The 11,588-nt window shown below is 45.8% G+C and overlaps 1 protein-coding gene across 1 annotated transcript in view; it reads left to right on the forward strand.

Moving 5' to 3' along the window:
* Positions 1–9,179, forward strand: part of Usp49 (ubiquitin specific peptidase 49) — a 15,753-nt gene extending 6,574 nt beyond the window's left edge. The window contains exons 2-6 of the mRNA XM_013019150.1: positions 1–627; positions 2,121–2,325; positions 7,173–7,281; positions 7,779–7,984; positions 8,989–9,179. The exon at positions 1–627 is cut by the window's left edge and continues 1 nt beyond it. Coding sequence (XP_012874604.1) covers positions 1–627; positions 2,121–2,325; positions 7,173–7,281; positions 7,779–7,984; positions 8,989–9,179 — 1,338 coding nt within the window. The remainder of the gene's footprint in view (positions 628–2,120; positions 2,326–7,172; positions 7,282–7,778; positions 7,985–8,988) is intronic.
* Positions 9,180–11,588: the final 2,409 nt, after the last annotated feature.

Below are 11,588 nucleotides of genomic sequence, written 5' to 3' on the forward strand. Positions count from 1 at the left end.
AGCCCGCTCAAGCCGCGCCGCCAGCCCACCGTGGCCCCCGGCGTCACAGGCCTGCGCAACCTGGGCAACACCTGCTACATGAACTCCATCCTGCAGGTGCTCAGCCACCTCCAGAAGTTCCGGGAGTGCTTCCTGAACCTCGACCCCTCCACCACTGAGCACCTCTTTCCCCAGGCCGCCAACGGCAAGGCTCCGCTCCCTGGCAGGCCGGCCAGCTCTGCCACCCAGCTGTCGGCCAAGAGCGACCGGGTGGAGGGCCTCTGCTGGAACGGTGGCGCGTCCATCAGCCGGAGCCTGGAGCTCATCCAGAACAAGGAGCCCAGCTCCAAGCACATTTCCCTCTGCCACGAACTGCACACCCTCTTTCGAGTCATGTGGTCCGGGAAGTGGGCCCTGGTGTCGCCCTTCGCGATGCTCCACTCGGTGTGGAGCCTCATCCCCGCCTTCCGCGGCTACGACCAGCAGGATGCACAGGAATTTCTCTGCGAGTTGCTTCACAAAGTACAGCAGGAACTCGAGTCCGAGGGCTCTACGCGCCGGATCCTCATCCCCTTCTCCCAGAGGAAGCTCACCAAACAGGTCTTAAAGGTGGTCAACACCATATTTCATGGGCAGCTGCTCAGTCAGGTAAGTGTACACTCACCCCAGCCCCGGCTCTGCCCAACACAATCAAAGAAGCTTGGAGGAAGTTTGGCTTCCTGTGAATGGCTCCCCACATTCCCAGCTAATGAGTATGGCCAAACGTTTTAGGGGATTATGCATATTTGAGGGTGCCCACTGTACCATATACTGTGTTGGCCTTGTTGGTGAACTTGCCTGCCCTTCCTGAACAGATTTTTGGTTTCACTGGCCACACATGGTATGTTCAGTGAATGAAATCGTGGATAACCCACTATTCCGGTTGTATAATTACTCACTGTTGCCATCCCCCATCCTTTAGCCGCTTTTAGGAAACTGAACAGAATTTGCCTGTTTCCTTGATGCCATAGTAGCTGCTGAACATTCTTTTCCATCACCTACAGGAGGAGTAGTGTGGCTAGCCTGCCAAAAGTCTAAGCAAGCCTCCTTCCTGTACCCTGTCACCTTTCCTGAATCTGACCAGCAGTAACCTAGGCAAAGATTTCTAGCAAAAACAGGAGGAAAGAAAAATTTATAGATTTTAAAAGTAGGGGCAGGCAGCTTTGAAGACAATGGTTTCATACCTTGACTTTTTAGAGTTTTCAAAGACTGGTAGGTTGGGAAGAGAAAGTTTATTGAGGCTTTTTTTTTTTCAAGCATGGGAAGTGCATCTGGGAAAGTTGTAAATGTGAGGAAGTCTGAGGTATGGTGCTGCAAGAAGCAAGGGCAAACAGGCAAGTTGGCCGCATGAAAGGGCCAAGTTAAGGGGCTCTTGAGAGCAGAACCTGCCCCCAACCATGCTGCCACCCTAACCTGCAGTGTGTGCTGCTCAGCCTGCAGTAGAGAGCACACTGTGAGAGGAACCTGGTGGGTGAAATGTTTTCTCTGTGGTTTCTCTAATATGTAATTAGTGTCACATGGTTAGAATGTGTATCACATTTTAATACTCCAGTTCTTTAAGAATATGTGTGTGTGTGTGTGTGTGTTTCTGGCACCAGGGTTTGAACTCAAGACCTGGTACTCAGCTTTGCTTACTTAGCTGGTACTCTAGCATTTGAACTATGCCTCAAACTCATGTTTTGCTGGTGGTTTTGGAGATGGAGTCACAAATATTTTTCTTCCCAGGCTGGTTTCAAACCACAATCCTCCTTTCAGTGGTCTTGAACTAAGGGCCTGAGCATGCTGTTCCTGAGCTTTTATGTTCAAAGCTAGTGCTCTACCACTTGAGCCACCACCTCCATTTCTGGCTTTTTTGGAGGTTAATTGGAGATAAGAGTCTCTCAGGTTTTCCTGCCTGGCCTGGCTTTGAACTGTGATCCTCAGATCTCAGCCTCTGAATAGCTAGGATTATAGGTGTGAGCCACCAAAGCCTGGCAATACTATGGTTTTTGAAAATTATACACTTAGTTTTGGTAGTAATATGTTTTATATAAAGCAAGCAAAATTATATGTGTGAAATATGAAAATTATAGATAATATGCAAACCAAACTTTTTATTCTAGGTCACATGTGTATCATGCAATTACAAATCCAATACCATTGAGCCCTTTTGGGATCTGTCCCTGGAATTCCCTGAACGCTATCACTGCATAGAAAAAGGGTTTGTCCCTTTGAATCAGACAGAGTGCCTGCTCACTGAGATGCTGGCCAAGTTCACAGAGACAGAGGCGCTAGAAGGGAGAATCTACGCTTGTGACCAGTGTAACAGTAAGTGCTGGGTAGAGAACTGGGCGGGGGGGGGGGGAAGCAACTGGAATGTCATTTGAAGGTGCTTCTAAGTTGTCTTTTAAAGGCTTTCCCCATTTTCTGAAAATAAGCAATATAGACTCAGTTGTTTTACAAATAAAGATCTAGGGCACAGGTGGTAGCTCATTTAGAACACTCCGTTAGGCACCGTGCTTATTACCTGCAAGGTCTGAGTTCATCCCCACCACCGCAAAGTCAAGGAGGAGGGTCAGAGTTGGAACTGCTTTGTCCTCTCCTGACCCACATCACTTTTTATTTTGGGTTGAGAGTATTAGTGCTTAACTTCACAATACAACACAGACTGTGCTACAGGTCCATGTAGTCAAATGCACATGGCTCATTCCAGGGATGTGATATCAGAGAAGCCTAGATGTTATAACTGCAGAAGTGATGCTAACAATTGCTACAGCAGGAGCAAGGCAGCAGATCTCAAGGTGTTCAGTGGCAGTTTCAAAGACACTTTCTGTGTTTCGTTTTCTCTCACATGCTTGCAAGGCTGGCACTTCACAGAAAGTCATAGAGAAGTATTTCTGTATTATTTCCTTAATTTTAAATTAGGTTACCCTGGGCATCTTATGTAGTCTCTTCTGTCTACTAACACTTGATGCTTCTGCTAACCCAGCCTACTCAGAAGAAATGCAGGGCAAAAATGTAGAAGTACATATTTAGTTTTTATGGCATACAAACATTTGGAAACTAAAGACATAAACTTATGCTAGGAATGTGGCCTAGTGGTTCAGTGCTTGCCTAGAATGCATGCTGCCCTGGGTTCAATTCCTCAGTACTACATACACAGAAAAACAGGAAGTGGTGTTGTGGCTCAAGTGGTAGAGTTCTAGCCTTGAACAAAAGGGGTCAGGGACAGTACCCAGGCCCTGAGTTCAAACCCCATGACCAATCAAAAACCTTAATACATTAACATTTCAAAGTATTTTTGCACATTAAAAAATACTAAATTGTAGGAAACTTACCTATGAAGAATCAGGACCAAAAAAAATCATACTTTATATCTTTTTGTGTGTTTATCAGTCTTGGGGCCTGAACTCTGGGCCTGGGTGCTGTCCCTCAGCTCTTCAGCTCAAGGCTAGCACTCTACCAGTTGAGCCACAGTGCCACTTCTGGCCTTTTCTGTTTATGTGGTGCTGAGGAATTGAACCCAGGGCTTCATGCATGCTAGGCAAGCACTCTACCACTAGGCTAAATTCCCAGCCCCCACTTTATATATTTTTGCATCTTAAAAGTTGAAATATTGGCTCACACTTGTAATCCTACTGTGCATAAAATTAAAATGTTATACTTGACTAAGTATAAATTTACCTGTCCTGCTGCTCCATTTTGAGATACCTAGATGAGTTAAATTGGAGTAACCCCAGGGATGGTAGCTCTCATCTGTGATCCTTGCTACTCAAGAGTCTGAGATCTGGAGGATTACAGTTCAAGGCCAGCCCAGGCAAAAAACAATTCAATAGATATCTTCTAAAATAACCAGCAAAAAACAAGACTGGACGTGCAGCTCAAGTGGCCCTGAGTTCAAACCCCAGTACTGCCAAAAAAAAGAAAAAAGAAAAAATTGTTTATTAGAGCAATTTTTTTTGGCAGGGGGTCCAACCTGGGGCTTGAACTCCAGGCTTAGGTACTGTTCCTGAGCCTCTTTGTGCTCAAGGCTAGCGCTCTACCACTTGACGCAGCGCTACTTCCGGCTTTTTCTGAGTAATTTATTGGAGATAATAGTCTCATGGACTTTCCTACCTGCACTGGCTTTAAACCACCATTCTCAGATCTCAGCCTCCTCAGTATCTAGAATTATAGGTATGAGCCATCAGGGCCCAACCAAACCTATTTTTTTTAAACAGTAATTCATAAAACCTTTCTTTTGCAAGGAACAAAAATATATTAACAATTTTGTTATTCTTGGATATGACAAATTAGGCAAGAAATAACTCTTATTTGGTTTTACAGTTAAGGCTTGTTTTTTTCGGTTACCCTGTGTGCCAACTCCTCAGGATTGCTTTAAGCAGGTGCAAATAATGGCAGGGAAGGAAAGCTGTGGTGAGGGGATGGGCTGCACTGATCTATTGCATGTGATGTTTTGGAATGTCTTGTCTTCTGCCTCTCTGTGTCCACTTTAATCACACCAGGACAGAACTGATCAATCTCAATTGAACCAGTAATCCCTTTTCTTTTGTGAATTTCATTTAAGGAAAACAAAGCCTGGGTTACGCATTATTTTCATCTGGGCTCATACACCCCCTCTGCTGGCCGTGCCAGTCACTGCCAGGTTCCCAAACAGCTGAAATGATTTTCAGAAATCCTGGAAATGGAAAACAGGACTCCTCTCTAATGCTCCTGTCCCCACCTGTTCAGATTGCATGCTGGCTGCATACTCATGATGCAGTCTGGCATGAGCAGTGACACCTCCACCTTCTGTTGTCATAGAAAGCTGTGACAAATCATCAGAAGAGACTTGGAATTAGTGGCTATATCCATCATACACTGAGGCCATGATAGCAATGGTTGAATGAACAGGCATCTCAGTGGACCACTAATTGTATATTTTTAACCATTTACCTCTTTGATTATCAGTAAATGATTAATTATAGAGGCTTGTGATGGGAACGAAAGAAAACTTTTTTTTCCATTATTTGTTAAATATTAGAAATGCATTCCCTGCTCCCCCCCCTCTTTTTTTGTTCCAGTTTTGGGACTTGAACACTGGGTGGGTGCTATCCCTGAGCTTTCTTCAAGACTCCCAGCTTTTTGGTAATTAATTGGAGATCAGAGTCTTATAGACTTTCCAGCTTGGGTTGGCTTCGAACTGCAATTCTTAGATCTCAGACCTTGGCCTCCTGAGTAGCCTGACATGAGCCACAAGCACCTCGCTACCTTTTCCCTTTAGAAACAAAATTAGTGTCAAGAACACAGCTTCTGTGTCGGACTGAATGAACTTGTCTAGGCTACCAGCCTTGTACCATATGTCCAGGAGTAACACTTTTTTTGTTGTTTTGTTTTGTTTTGTTTTTGGGTCCAGTCATGAGGCCTTGACTCTGGGCCTGGGCACTGTCCCTCGGCTCTTCAGCTCAAGGCTAGCACTCTACCACTTGAGCCACAGCGCCACCTCCGGCTTTTTTCTTTTAGCTTATGTGGTGCTGAGGAATCGAACCCAGGGCCTCAGGCATGAAAGGCAAGCACTCTACCACTGAGTCACCTTCCCAGCCCCAGGAGTAACACTTTTATCTAAGAAGCAGGTTTAAAAAACCTGGGTGCTGGGTGCTGGTGGCTCATGAGTGTAATCCCAGCTACTCAGGATGCTGAGATTTGAGGATCTTGGTTCAAAGCCAGACCAGGCAGGAATGCCTATGAGACTCGTCTGATCGCCAATAAACTACCAGAAAACTGGAAGTGGCGCTGTGGCTCAAGTGGTAGAGTGGTAACCTTGAGCTAAAATGCTCAGGTACAGCACCCAGGCCCAGAGTTCAAGCTCCATGACTGACCAAAAAAAAAAAAAGTATGGCATAAAAACAACCAACAGGGTTTCTTTTCTAAATATTTGTGTATGTTGCATGCAAACCATGCTGAAATTTGTTTAAATAGCTTGTTGCTTTAATTAGCATACATTAATTATGCAAGGAGGGAACTATGATATTTCTATACATGTATACTATGTATTCTAGTCAGTGTCACACCCTTTCTACATTTTGTCTCACCCATTTCCTAAATCAATTTCAGTACATTTTGTTGTTCCACTTTCATACATGGAAATGATCTACTTCATTCCTATTCTTTCATCCTCCTTGTTAGTGCAGCCCCCTCTCACAGTCCTTTAGTCCTGAGTATTGAATATGTGCATTACTCTCCATTTACTGGTGAAGGGAATTGAGGTTCAGATTTTTGAATAACTTATCATTTAGTACACCATAGCTGGGAGGAGGAACTAGAGTTAGGCCTAACGCTTTGTAAATTATATCACAGTGCCTCACAATTTAAGTGGGATCTATACAGACATAGAACCCTGGCCTAGGCTGCTTTGCCTGCAAACTGTTGGAGTAATCATCCATTATACTGCCATCAATAAATCAGGACATCTGGAGTGCACCAACCCGAGCCCATACCAACAACACACTTGTTTTTAGCAAAAATTTGACAGTAAATATATGAGGATTCGATTTGGTTGCTTGTTGCGAGTTAGAGTGAGATATATTTGTATTTTTCTATTAAGTAGAAGTCTGGAGGGCATTCAGGGGCTGGCAGGGTGGCAGCATGCTCTTTAGGACCCTGACTCCTTTCTGTTTTATTGTCCTGTTGTACTGCAGAGCTTCTGTTCCCACTCAAGGTTACCTCATGGTCCCAAAAACATTCTAGGAAACTGGGAAGAGCAAAAGGGTGCGCTGCCTCCCCGCCCCTCCACCTGCCCCCCTCCCATCCTAGGGCTTGAACTCAGGGCCTGGGTGCTGTTCCTGAGCATCTTTGTGCTCAAGGCTATGAGCCACATTGCCACTGCCAGCTTTTTCTGAGACATTTATTGGAGATAAGTCTCACAGACATTTCTGCCCAGGCTGGCTTGGAACCATGATCCTCAGATCTCAGCCTCCTGAGTAGCTAAGGTATAGGCATGAGGCACTGGTGCCTGGCAAAGGGATGCATCTTACAACGGAACCAGCCCTCTTTTCTGGTGATAGGTGACAGGGTTGGGGTTTGAATTCAAGGCCTCACTAGGCAAGCCCTCCCTGCCCAGCCACTGTTTCTGTCATAACTATGAAAAAAATAAGACACCTCACAACCTATGTCTTATGCCTTCCCAAACCGTGTAGGCAAACGACGAAAGTCCAATCCAAAACCCCTTGTTCTGAGTGAAGCTAGAAAGCAGTTAATGATCTACAGACTACCTCAGGTCCTCCGGCTGCACCTTAAGAGATTCAGGTGAGCTTCTACGGGGACTTCCAGATGGCTGTGAGCTATGGGAATAGCTGCCGCAAGGGCTTCTTGTGTTGGGAGGAGAAATCTGCTCTTGAGATTTGGAGCTTTCCATGGAGACTGAATGGTCCACACTGAAGAATGGGCAAGCCAGTACTAGAGCCAGCAGACTGGGCTTTGCTCTGTGGGTCTGTTTCATGCCTGTACTGATGTCTGCGCCTAAACTCTTCTAGCTGTGCTTTGGCTATGTAGATTTATCTTTAGGATGAAGTATAATTTGTGAGAAGTTGGCAGGCAGTAATATAAACCGATTGCCGGCTTATGGATTTCTAGGTTTGAATATTTTATAGAAAATTCACAACAAATGCATTGGGTATTTCCATTTTATTAATGGGAAAACCAGAACTGAAAGGTCGAGTTTACTTGGTTCCCTGTTTTACCTAACTCTCCCTCTGCTCATATGTGCCAGTCTTAACTAGTAAGAAGTTTCTGTCACATTCTAGGTGGTCTGGCCGTAATCATCGAGAGAAGATTGGGGTCCATGTCGCCTTTGACCAGGTATTAACCATGGAACCTTACTGCTGCAGGGACATGCTCTCCTCTCTTGACAAAGAGACCTTTGCCTATGATCTCTCCGCAGTGGTCATGCATCACGGGAAAGGGTTTGGCTCAGGACACTACACAGCCTATTGCTACAACACAGAGGGAGGTGCGTGCGCTTTACTCTGTGGGGTGGGGGACACGGAAAAGGGTTGGTGTGTTCACATTTTATGCTTTCCTTTTATTTCTATGCCCTGGGTCACCTAGAGGGAAGTTATGTACATTCAGATCCAGTGAAAATAATTATGAATGTTGGGTTCCAGTTTGGGATATATACCAAGTAACCACATAAAGTGGTTCTAAGAATTAAAAGGAACTGGCTCAGGTAAAGTGCTTATTAGATCCATGCCTGCTCAGTGTTGAAGGTTAGTGTAGAGTTGTCAGCAGTACTGGTTATTAATCATTTCCCCATCCCTCTGGTTGTATACTTCAGCACTCTCAGCTTCCTCCTCAGTTATGAATGACCTGTAGCACCTGTGCAAACTCATGGAGGCATGCTGCAAATTGCACTAGCCTTGCTTGCCATAAAGATGAGGACTATCACGGAGTCCTTTCTGTGTCCTGACTGACCACCTCCCTTACTCTGGGGCGTGGAGGGACGCGGGGCCCCTCCAGAGGAGCTTACAGCCCTTGTCCCAGGGTGGAGCCTCCCACCTACTGCCTTGAGAGGTGAGTGGCAGGTGGCTTTCCAGCAGTGCCCTGATCTTGAACCCTTCAGCCCTTGGGGAAGCCAACAGCTGCCTCTCTTATCCTCTAGTTCCCATTACCTCTCCCTGCTATTTCCGTTTTCTCCACCTCTCCCCATATCTTAGTCCCTTATATCCTGGTTGTCTTTGTGGCCGTTATAATGGACAATGAAAAAGCCCAGTAAGATGAGGATGGAAATTACACTGAGTTGATACTATAAGCAGTCTTTGTGGTCAGGTTTGGTGGGGCAGAAGCCAGTGGTTATGAGGAAGCCTGGTTTCCTTCACTTGTCCTTTCCCTCCTCAGGGTCAACGTGCAGCCATCTCCTGTGCTCCTCTCTCCCCTTTTTCATCTCCTGGTTCTGAAGCTGACTAGAAACATAAATTGGGTAGTTATTTTCTCTCTTTCTCTCCTTTGGTTTCCTAGGTTTTTGGGTTCACTGCAATGACTCAAAGCTGAATGTATGCAGTGTGGAGGAAGTGTGCAAAACCCAGGCCTACATTCTTTTTTACACTCAAAGAACAGTGCAGGGAAATGCAAGACTCTCAGAACCCCAACTCCGAGCTCAGGTGCAGTCCAGCAACAAGGATGAAGGCAGACCACAGACATTCCCCTGACTGGGAGGCGTATAAAGACTGCCTTGCTTTGACTCTATTGATGTCCACACATCTTTCCTCTCATAGAAAATAAGGCCTACTACAAGAGCAGATTACTAGGTTTGCCTCACTGAGTCTAGAGTAGAAGGTGATTCCTGTCCTGTCAAAATTTGTAGTCACTTTGTGTTGAATGCATTTGGAAATTCCCTCCTTTCATAAAACACCAAAAGGAGTAACTTCTATGGAGACTTCCATCATTGCTCTGCATATGATGAGGATCTGGGTAGAGGAAGGGGTGGACGTATGTTGGCAAGCCAGCCAGGAGAATGTCCATGGCCTCTGTCCATTACATGAGGCCCCTACTAGTCAGGACCTCCTTATAGCACCAGAAGAATGCTCTCCATATGAGCAGTACTGGACAGAGCCTGTGAAGAGGGGTGCTGGGCCAGCAGCTTGCGGGATGGGATGGTTCCTTTTTAGAGGGTAGCAGTTGAAGAGTAGGAAGAGATGCATGGAGTTTCCACGGGCAATGCCCTCCCTGGCTGGGCTGTCATCTAACCATTCCACACTTCCTTTCAGTGCAGGCACAGTTCATATAAGCAGACTTGAACATGTTCTTTGTTGTATGCTGAGCCAAAGGCACTGGCTCTCCCAGCGTGTAGCAGATCCCTGCTTCAGGTCTAGGGCAAGCTTGTGTTTTGCTTTCAGCTAGTCTGTGGTTCATTGTCTGAGGCTTCCTCAAGGTGCGGTGAGGGTGGGAGGCCTTTTCTGAATGTCTGCTGCCTGCTCTCCACAGCTGTGGCATGTAGTTTCTCTCCTGCACCCAGAGCTAAGGTATTGGTGCTCCCAAGGGCCTGGACATTGCTTAGACTCCATTCCTATGTGCCTATCTATTGTTGAAGGCCCTGGCCTGTTCCCTTCCCAGTCTGCTACTCTACTGTGGCTTTATCGACCTGTCCCCAGTCCATCATGAAAGCCAGCAAGAGGGCCCTGTCCTTTACTCTAGTACTTGATTGGGTCCATTTCTCAATGATGCCCAAACAAGCCCTTCCCATCAGCACCACCCCACTTTGTAGCGCATCACTGAGGGCAGTGAGGGCAAAGCTCAGGCTCCTTGCCGTGGCTGTGCAGTGAGCCCCATGCACCCCTCCCCCCCATGCATGCTCACTAAATTTGTTAATGCTTCAATACAGGTAGAAGTGCTTGAAGGGAGTAGATGTGGAGGAGTCTGGGTAGAATGGACACAAGAAGGGCAGGGCTGAAGGAGGAGGGTTCTAGCATTAGCAGTTTTGATGAGGGCACCTGTAGCATTTGCTGTTTACATCATTTGCAATAAACTCTCCCCTAGGACCTGCCAGAGAGCACTGAGACATGAAGAGACCCAGACAGAAAGTGGCTCACCCTGATCAGGAGGGAGTGACTATGTTTTAAATTGAACTTGCTTTTTCCAACACTGTGAGGTTTCTATAATATTTAGCTTTTATTTGGAAGCGAGAGCGTATGGCATTTTTATGCTGTTTGGTTTATAGTATCTATTGCAGGCTTCTCTGGGTGATGGTTGCCTGCCTGGGCTTACCCTCCTGGACACTGTTTTAAAGTGTTCCAGCTGCCCATGCTGCCAGCCTCTGATAGGAAGCTGTGCTCCTGAGGTCCACATTTCTAAGTTGGCATAACAGGTGATCACTTATTAGGGCAGTTGGAAAGCCATTAACAATAAACTCTCCAGGTGTGGTGTGGCACACACTTGTAATCCAAGCACTTGGAAGGCAGAAAGATTGTGAGTTCAAGGTCAGCCTGAGTTACATAGTGAGACCTTATCTAAAAAGTGAGAACTTTAAAAGTGAGAGTTAAAAGGAAAAGGAAACAGAATGGCACCTCACCTGGAATCAGTTTACTAAATACTAGAAAGAGAACTTTAAGATAGAGAATTCAAGCCGGGCGCTGGTGGCTCATGCCTGTAATCCTACTACTAAGGAGGCTGAGATCTGAGGATCGCAGTTCAAAGCCAGCCCAGGCAGGAAACTCCGTGAGACTCTTATCTCCAATAAAAACCACCAGAAAACCAGAAGTGGCACTGTGGCTTAAGTGGTAGAGTGCTTGCCTTGAGCTGAAGAGCACAGGGACAGTGCCCGAGCACAGGGACAGTGCCCAAGCCCAGAGTTCAAGCTTCAATTTTAATCTTCAAAAGTAGTTTCATATCAAATTCTATAATTATTCAGTAGATTAAGGATTTTGTAAAATTAAAAGGAATGCTAATTTAGCTGAGCCATGTTATCAAATTAATAGTTACTTAAAATTAGTTGGAATAGAAATAAGCATCAGTATGTCCTCTGTCGTGAAGGTACCCTCTGCAGTCAGGAAGCCCTCAGGTACCAGAGGCAGCAGCACTGCACATGTAGGAAGGTGCTATTCAGGGAGATTTTTTTTTTT

The sequence above is a fragment of the Dipodomys ordii genome, unplaced genomic scaffold (genome assembly GCF_000151885.1).
Source record: "Dipodomys ordii isolate 6190 unplaced genomic scaffold, Dord_2.0 Scaffold44, whole genome shotgun sequence".
In the NCBI taxonomy this organism is placed as follows: domain Eukaryota; kingdom Metazoa; phylum Chordata; class Mammalia; order Rodentia; family Heteromyidae; genus Dipodomys; species Dipodomys ordii.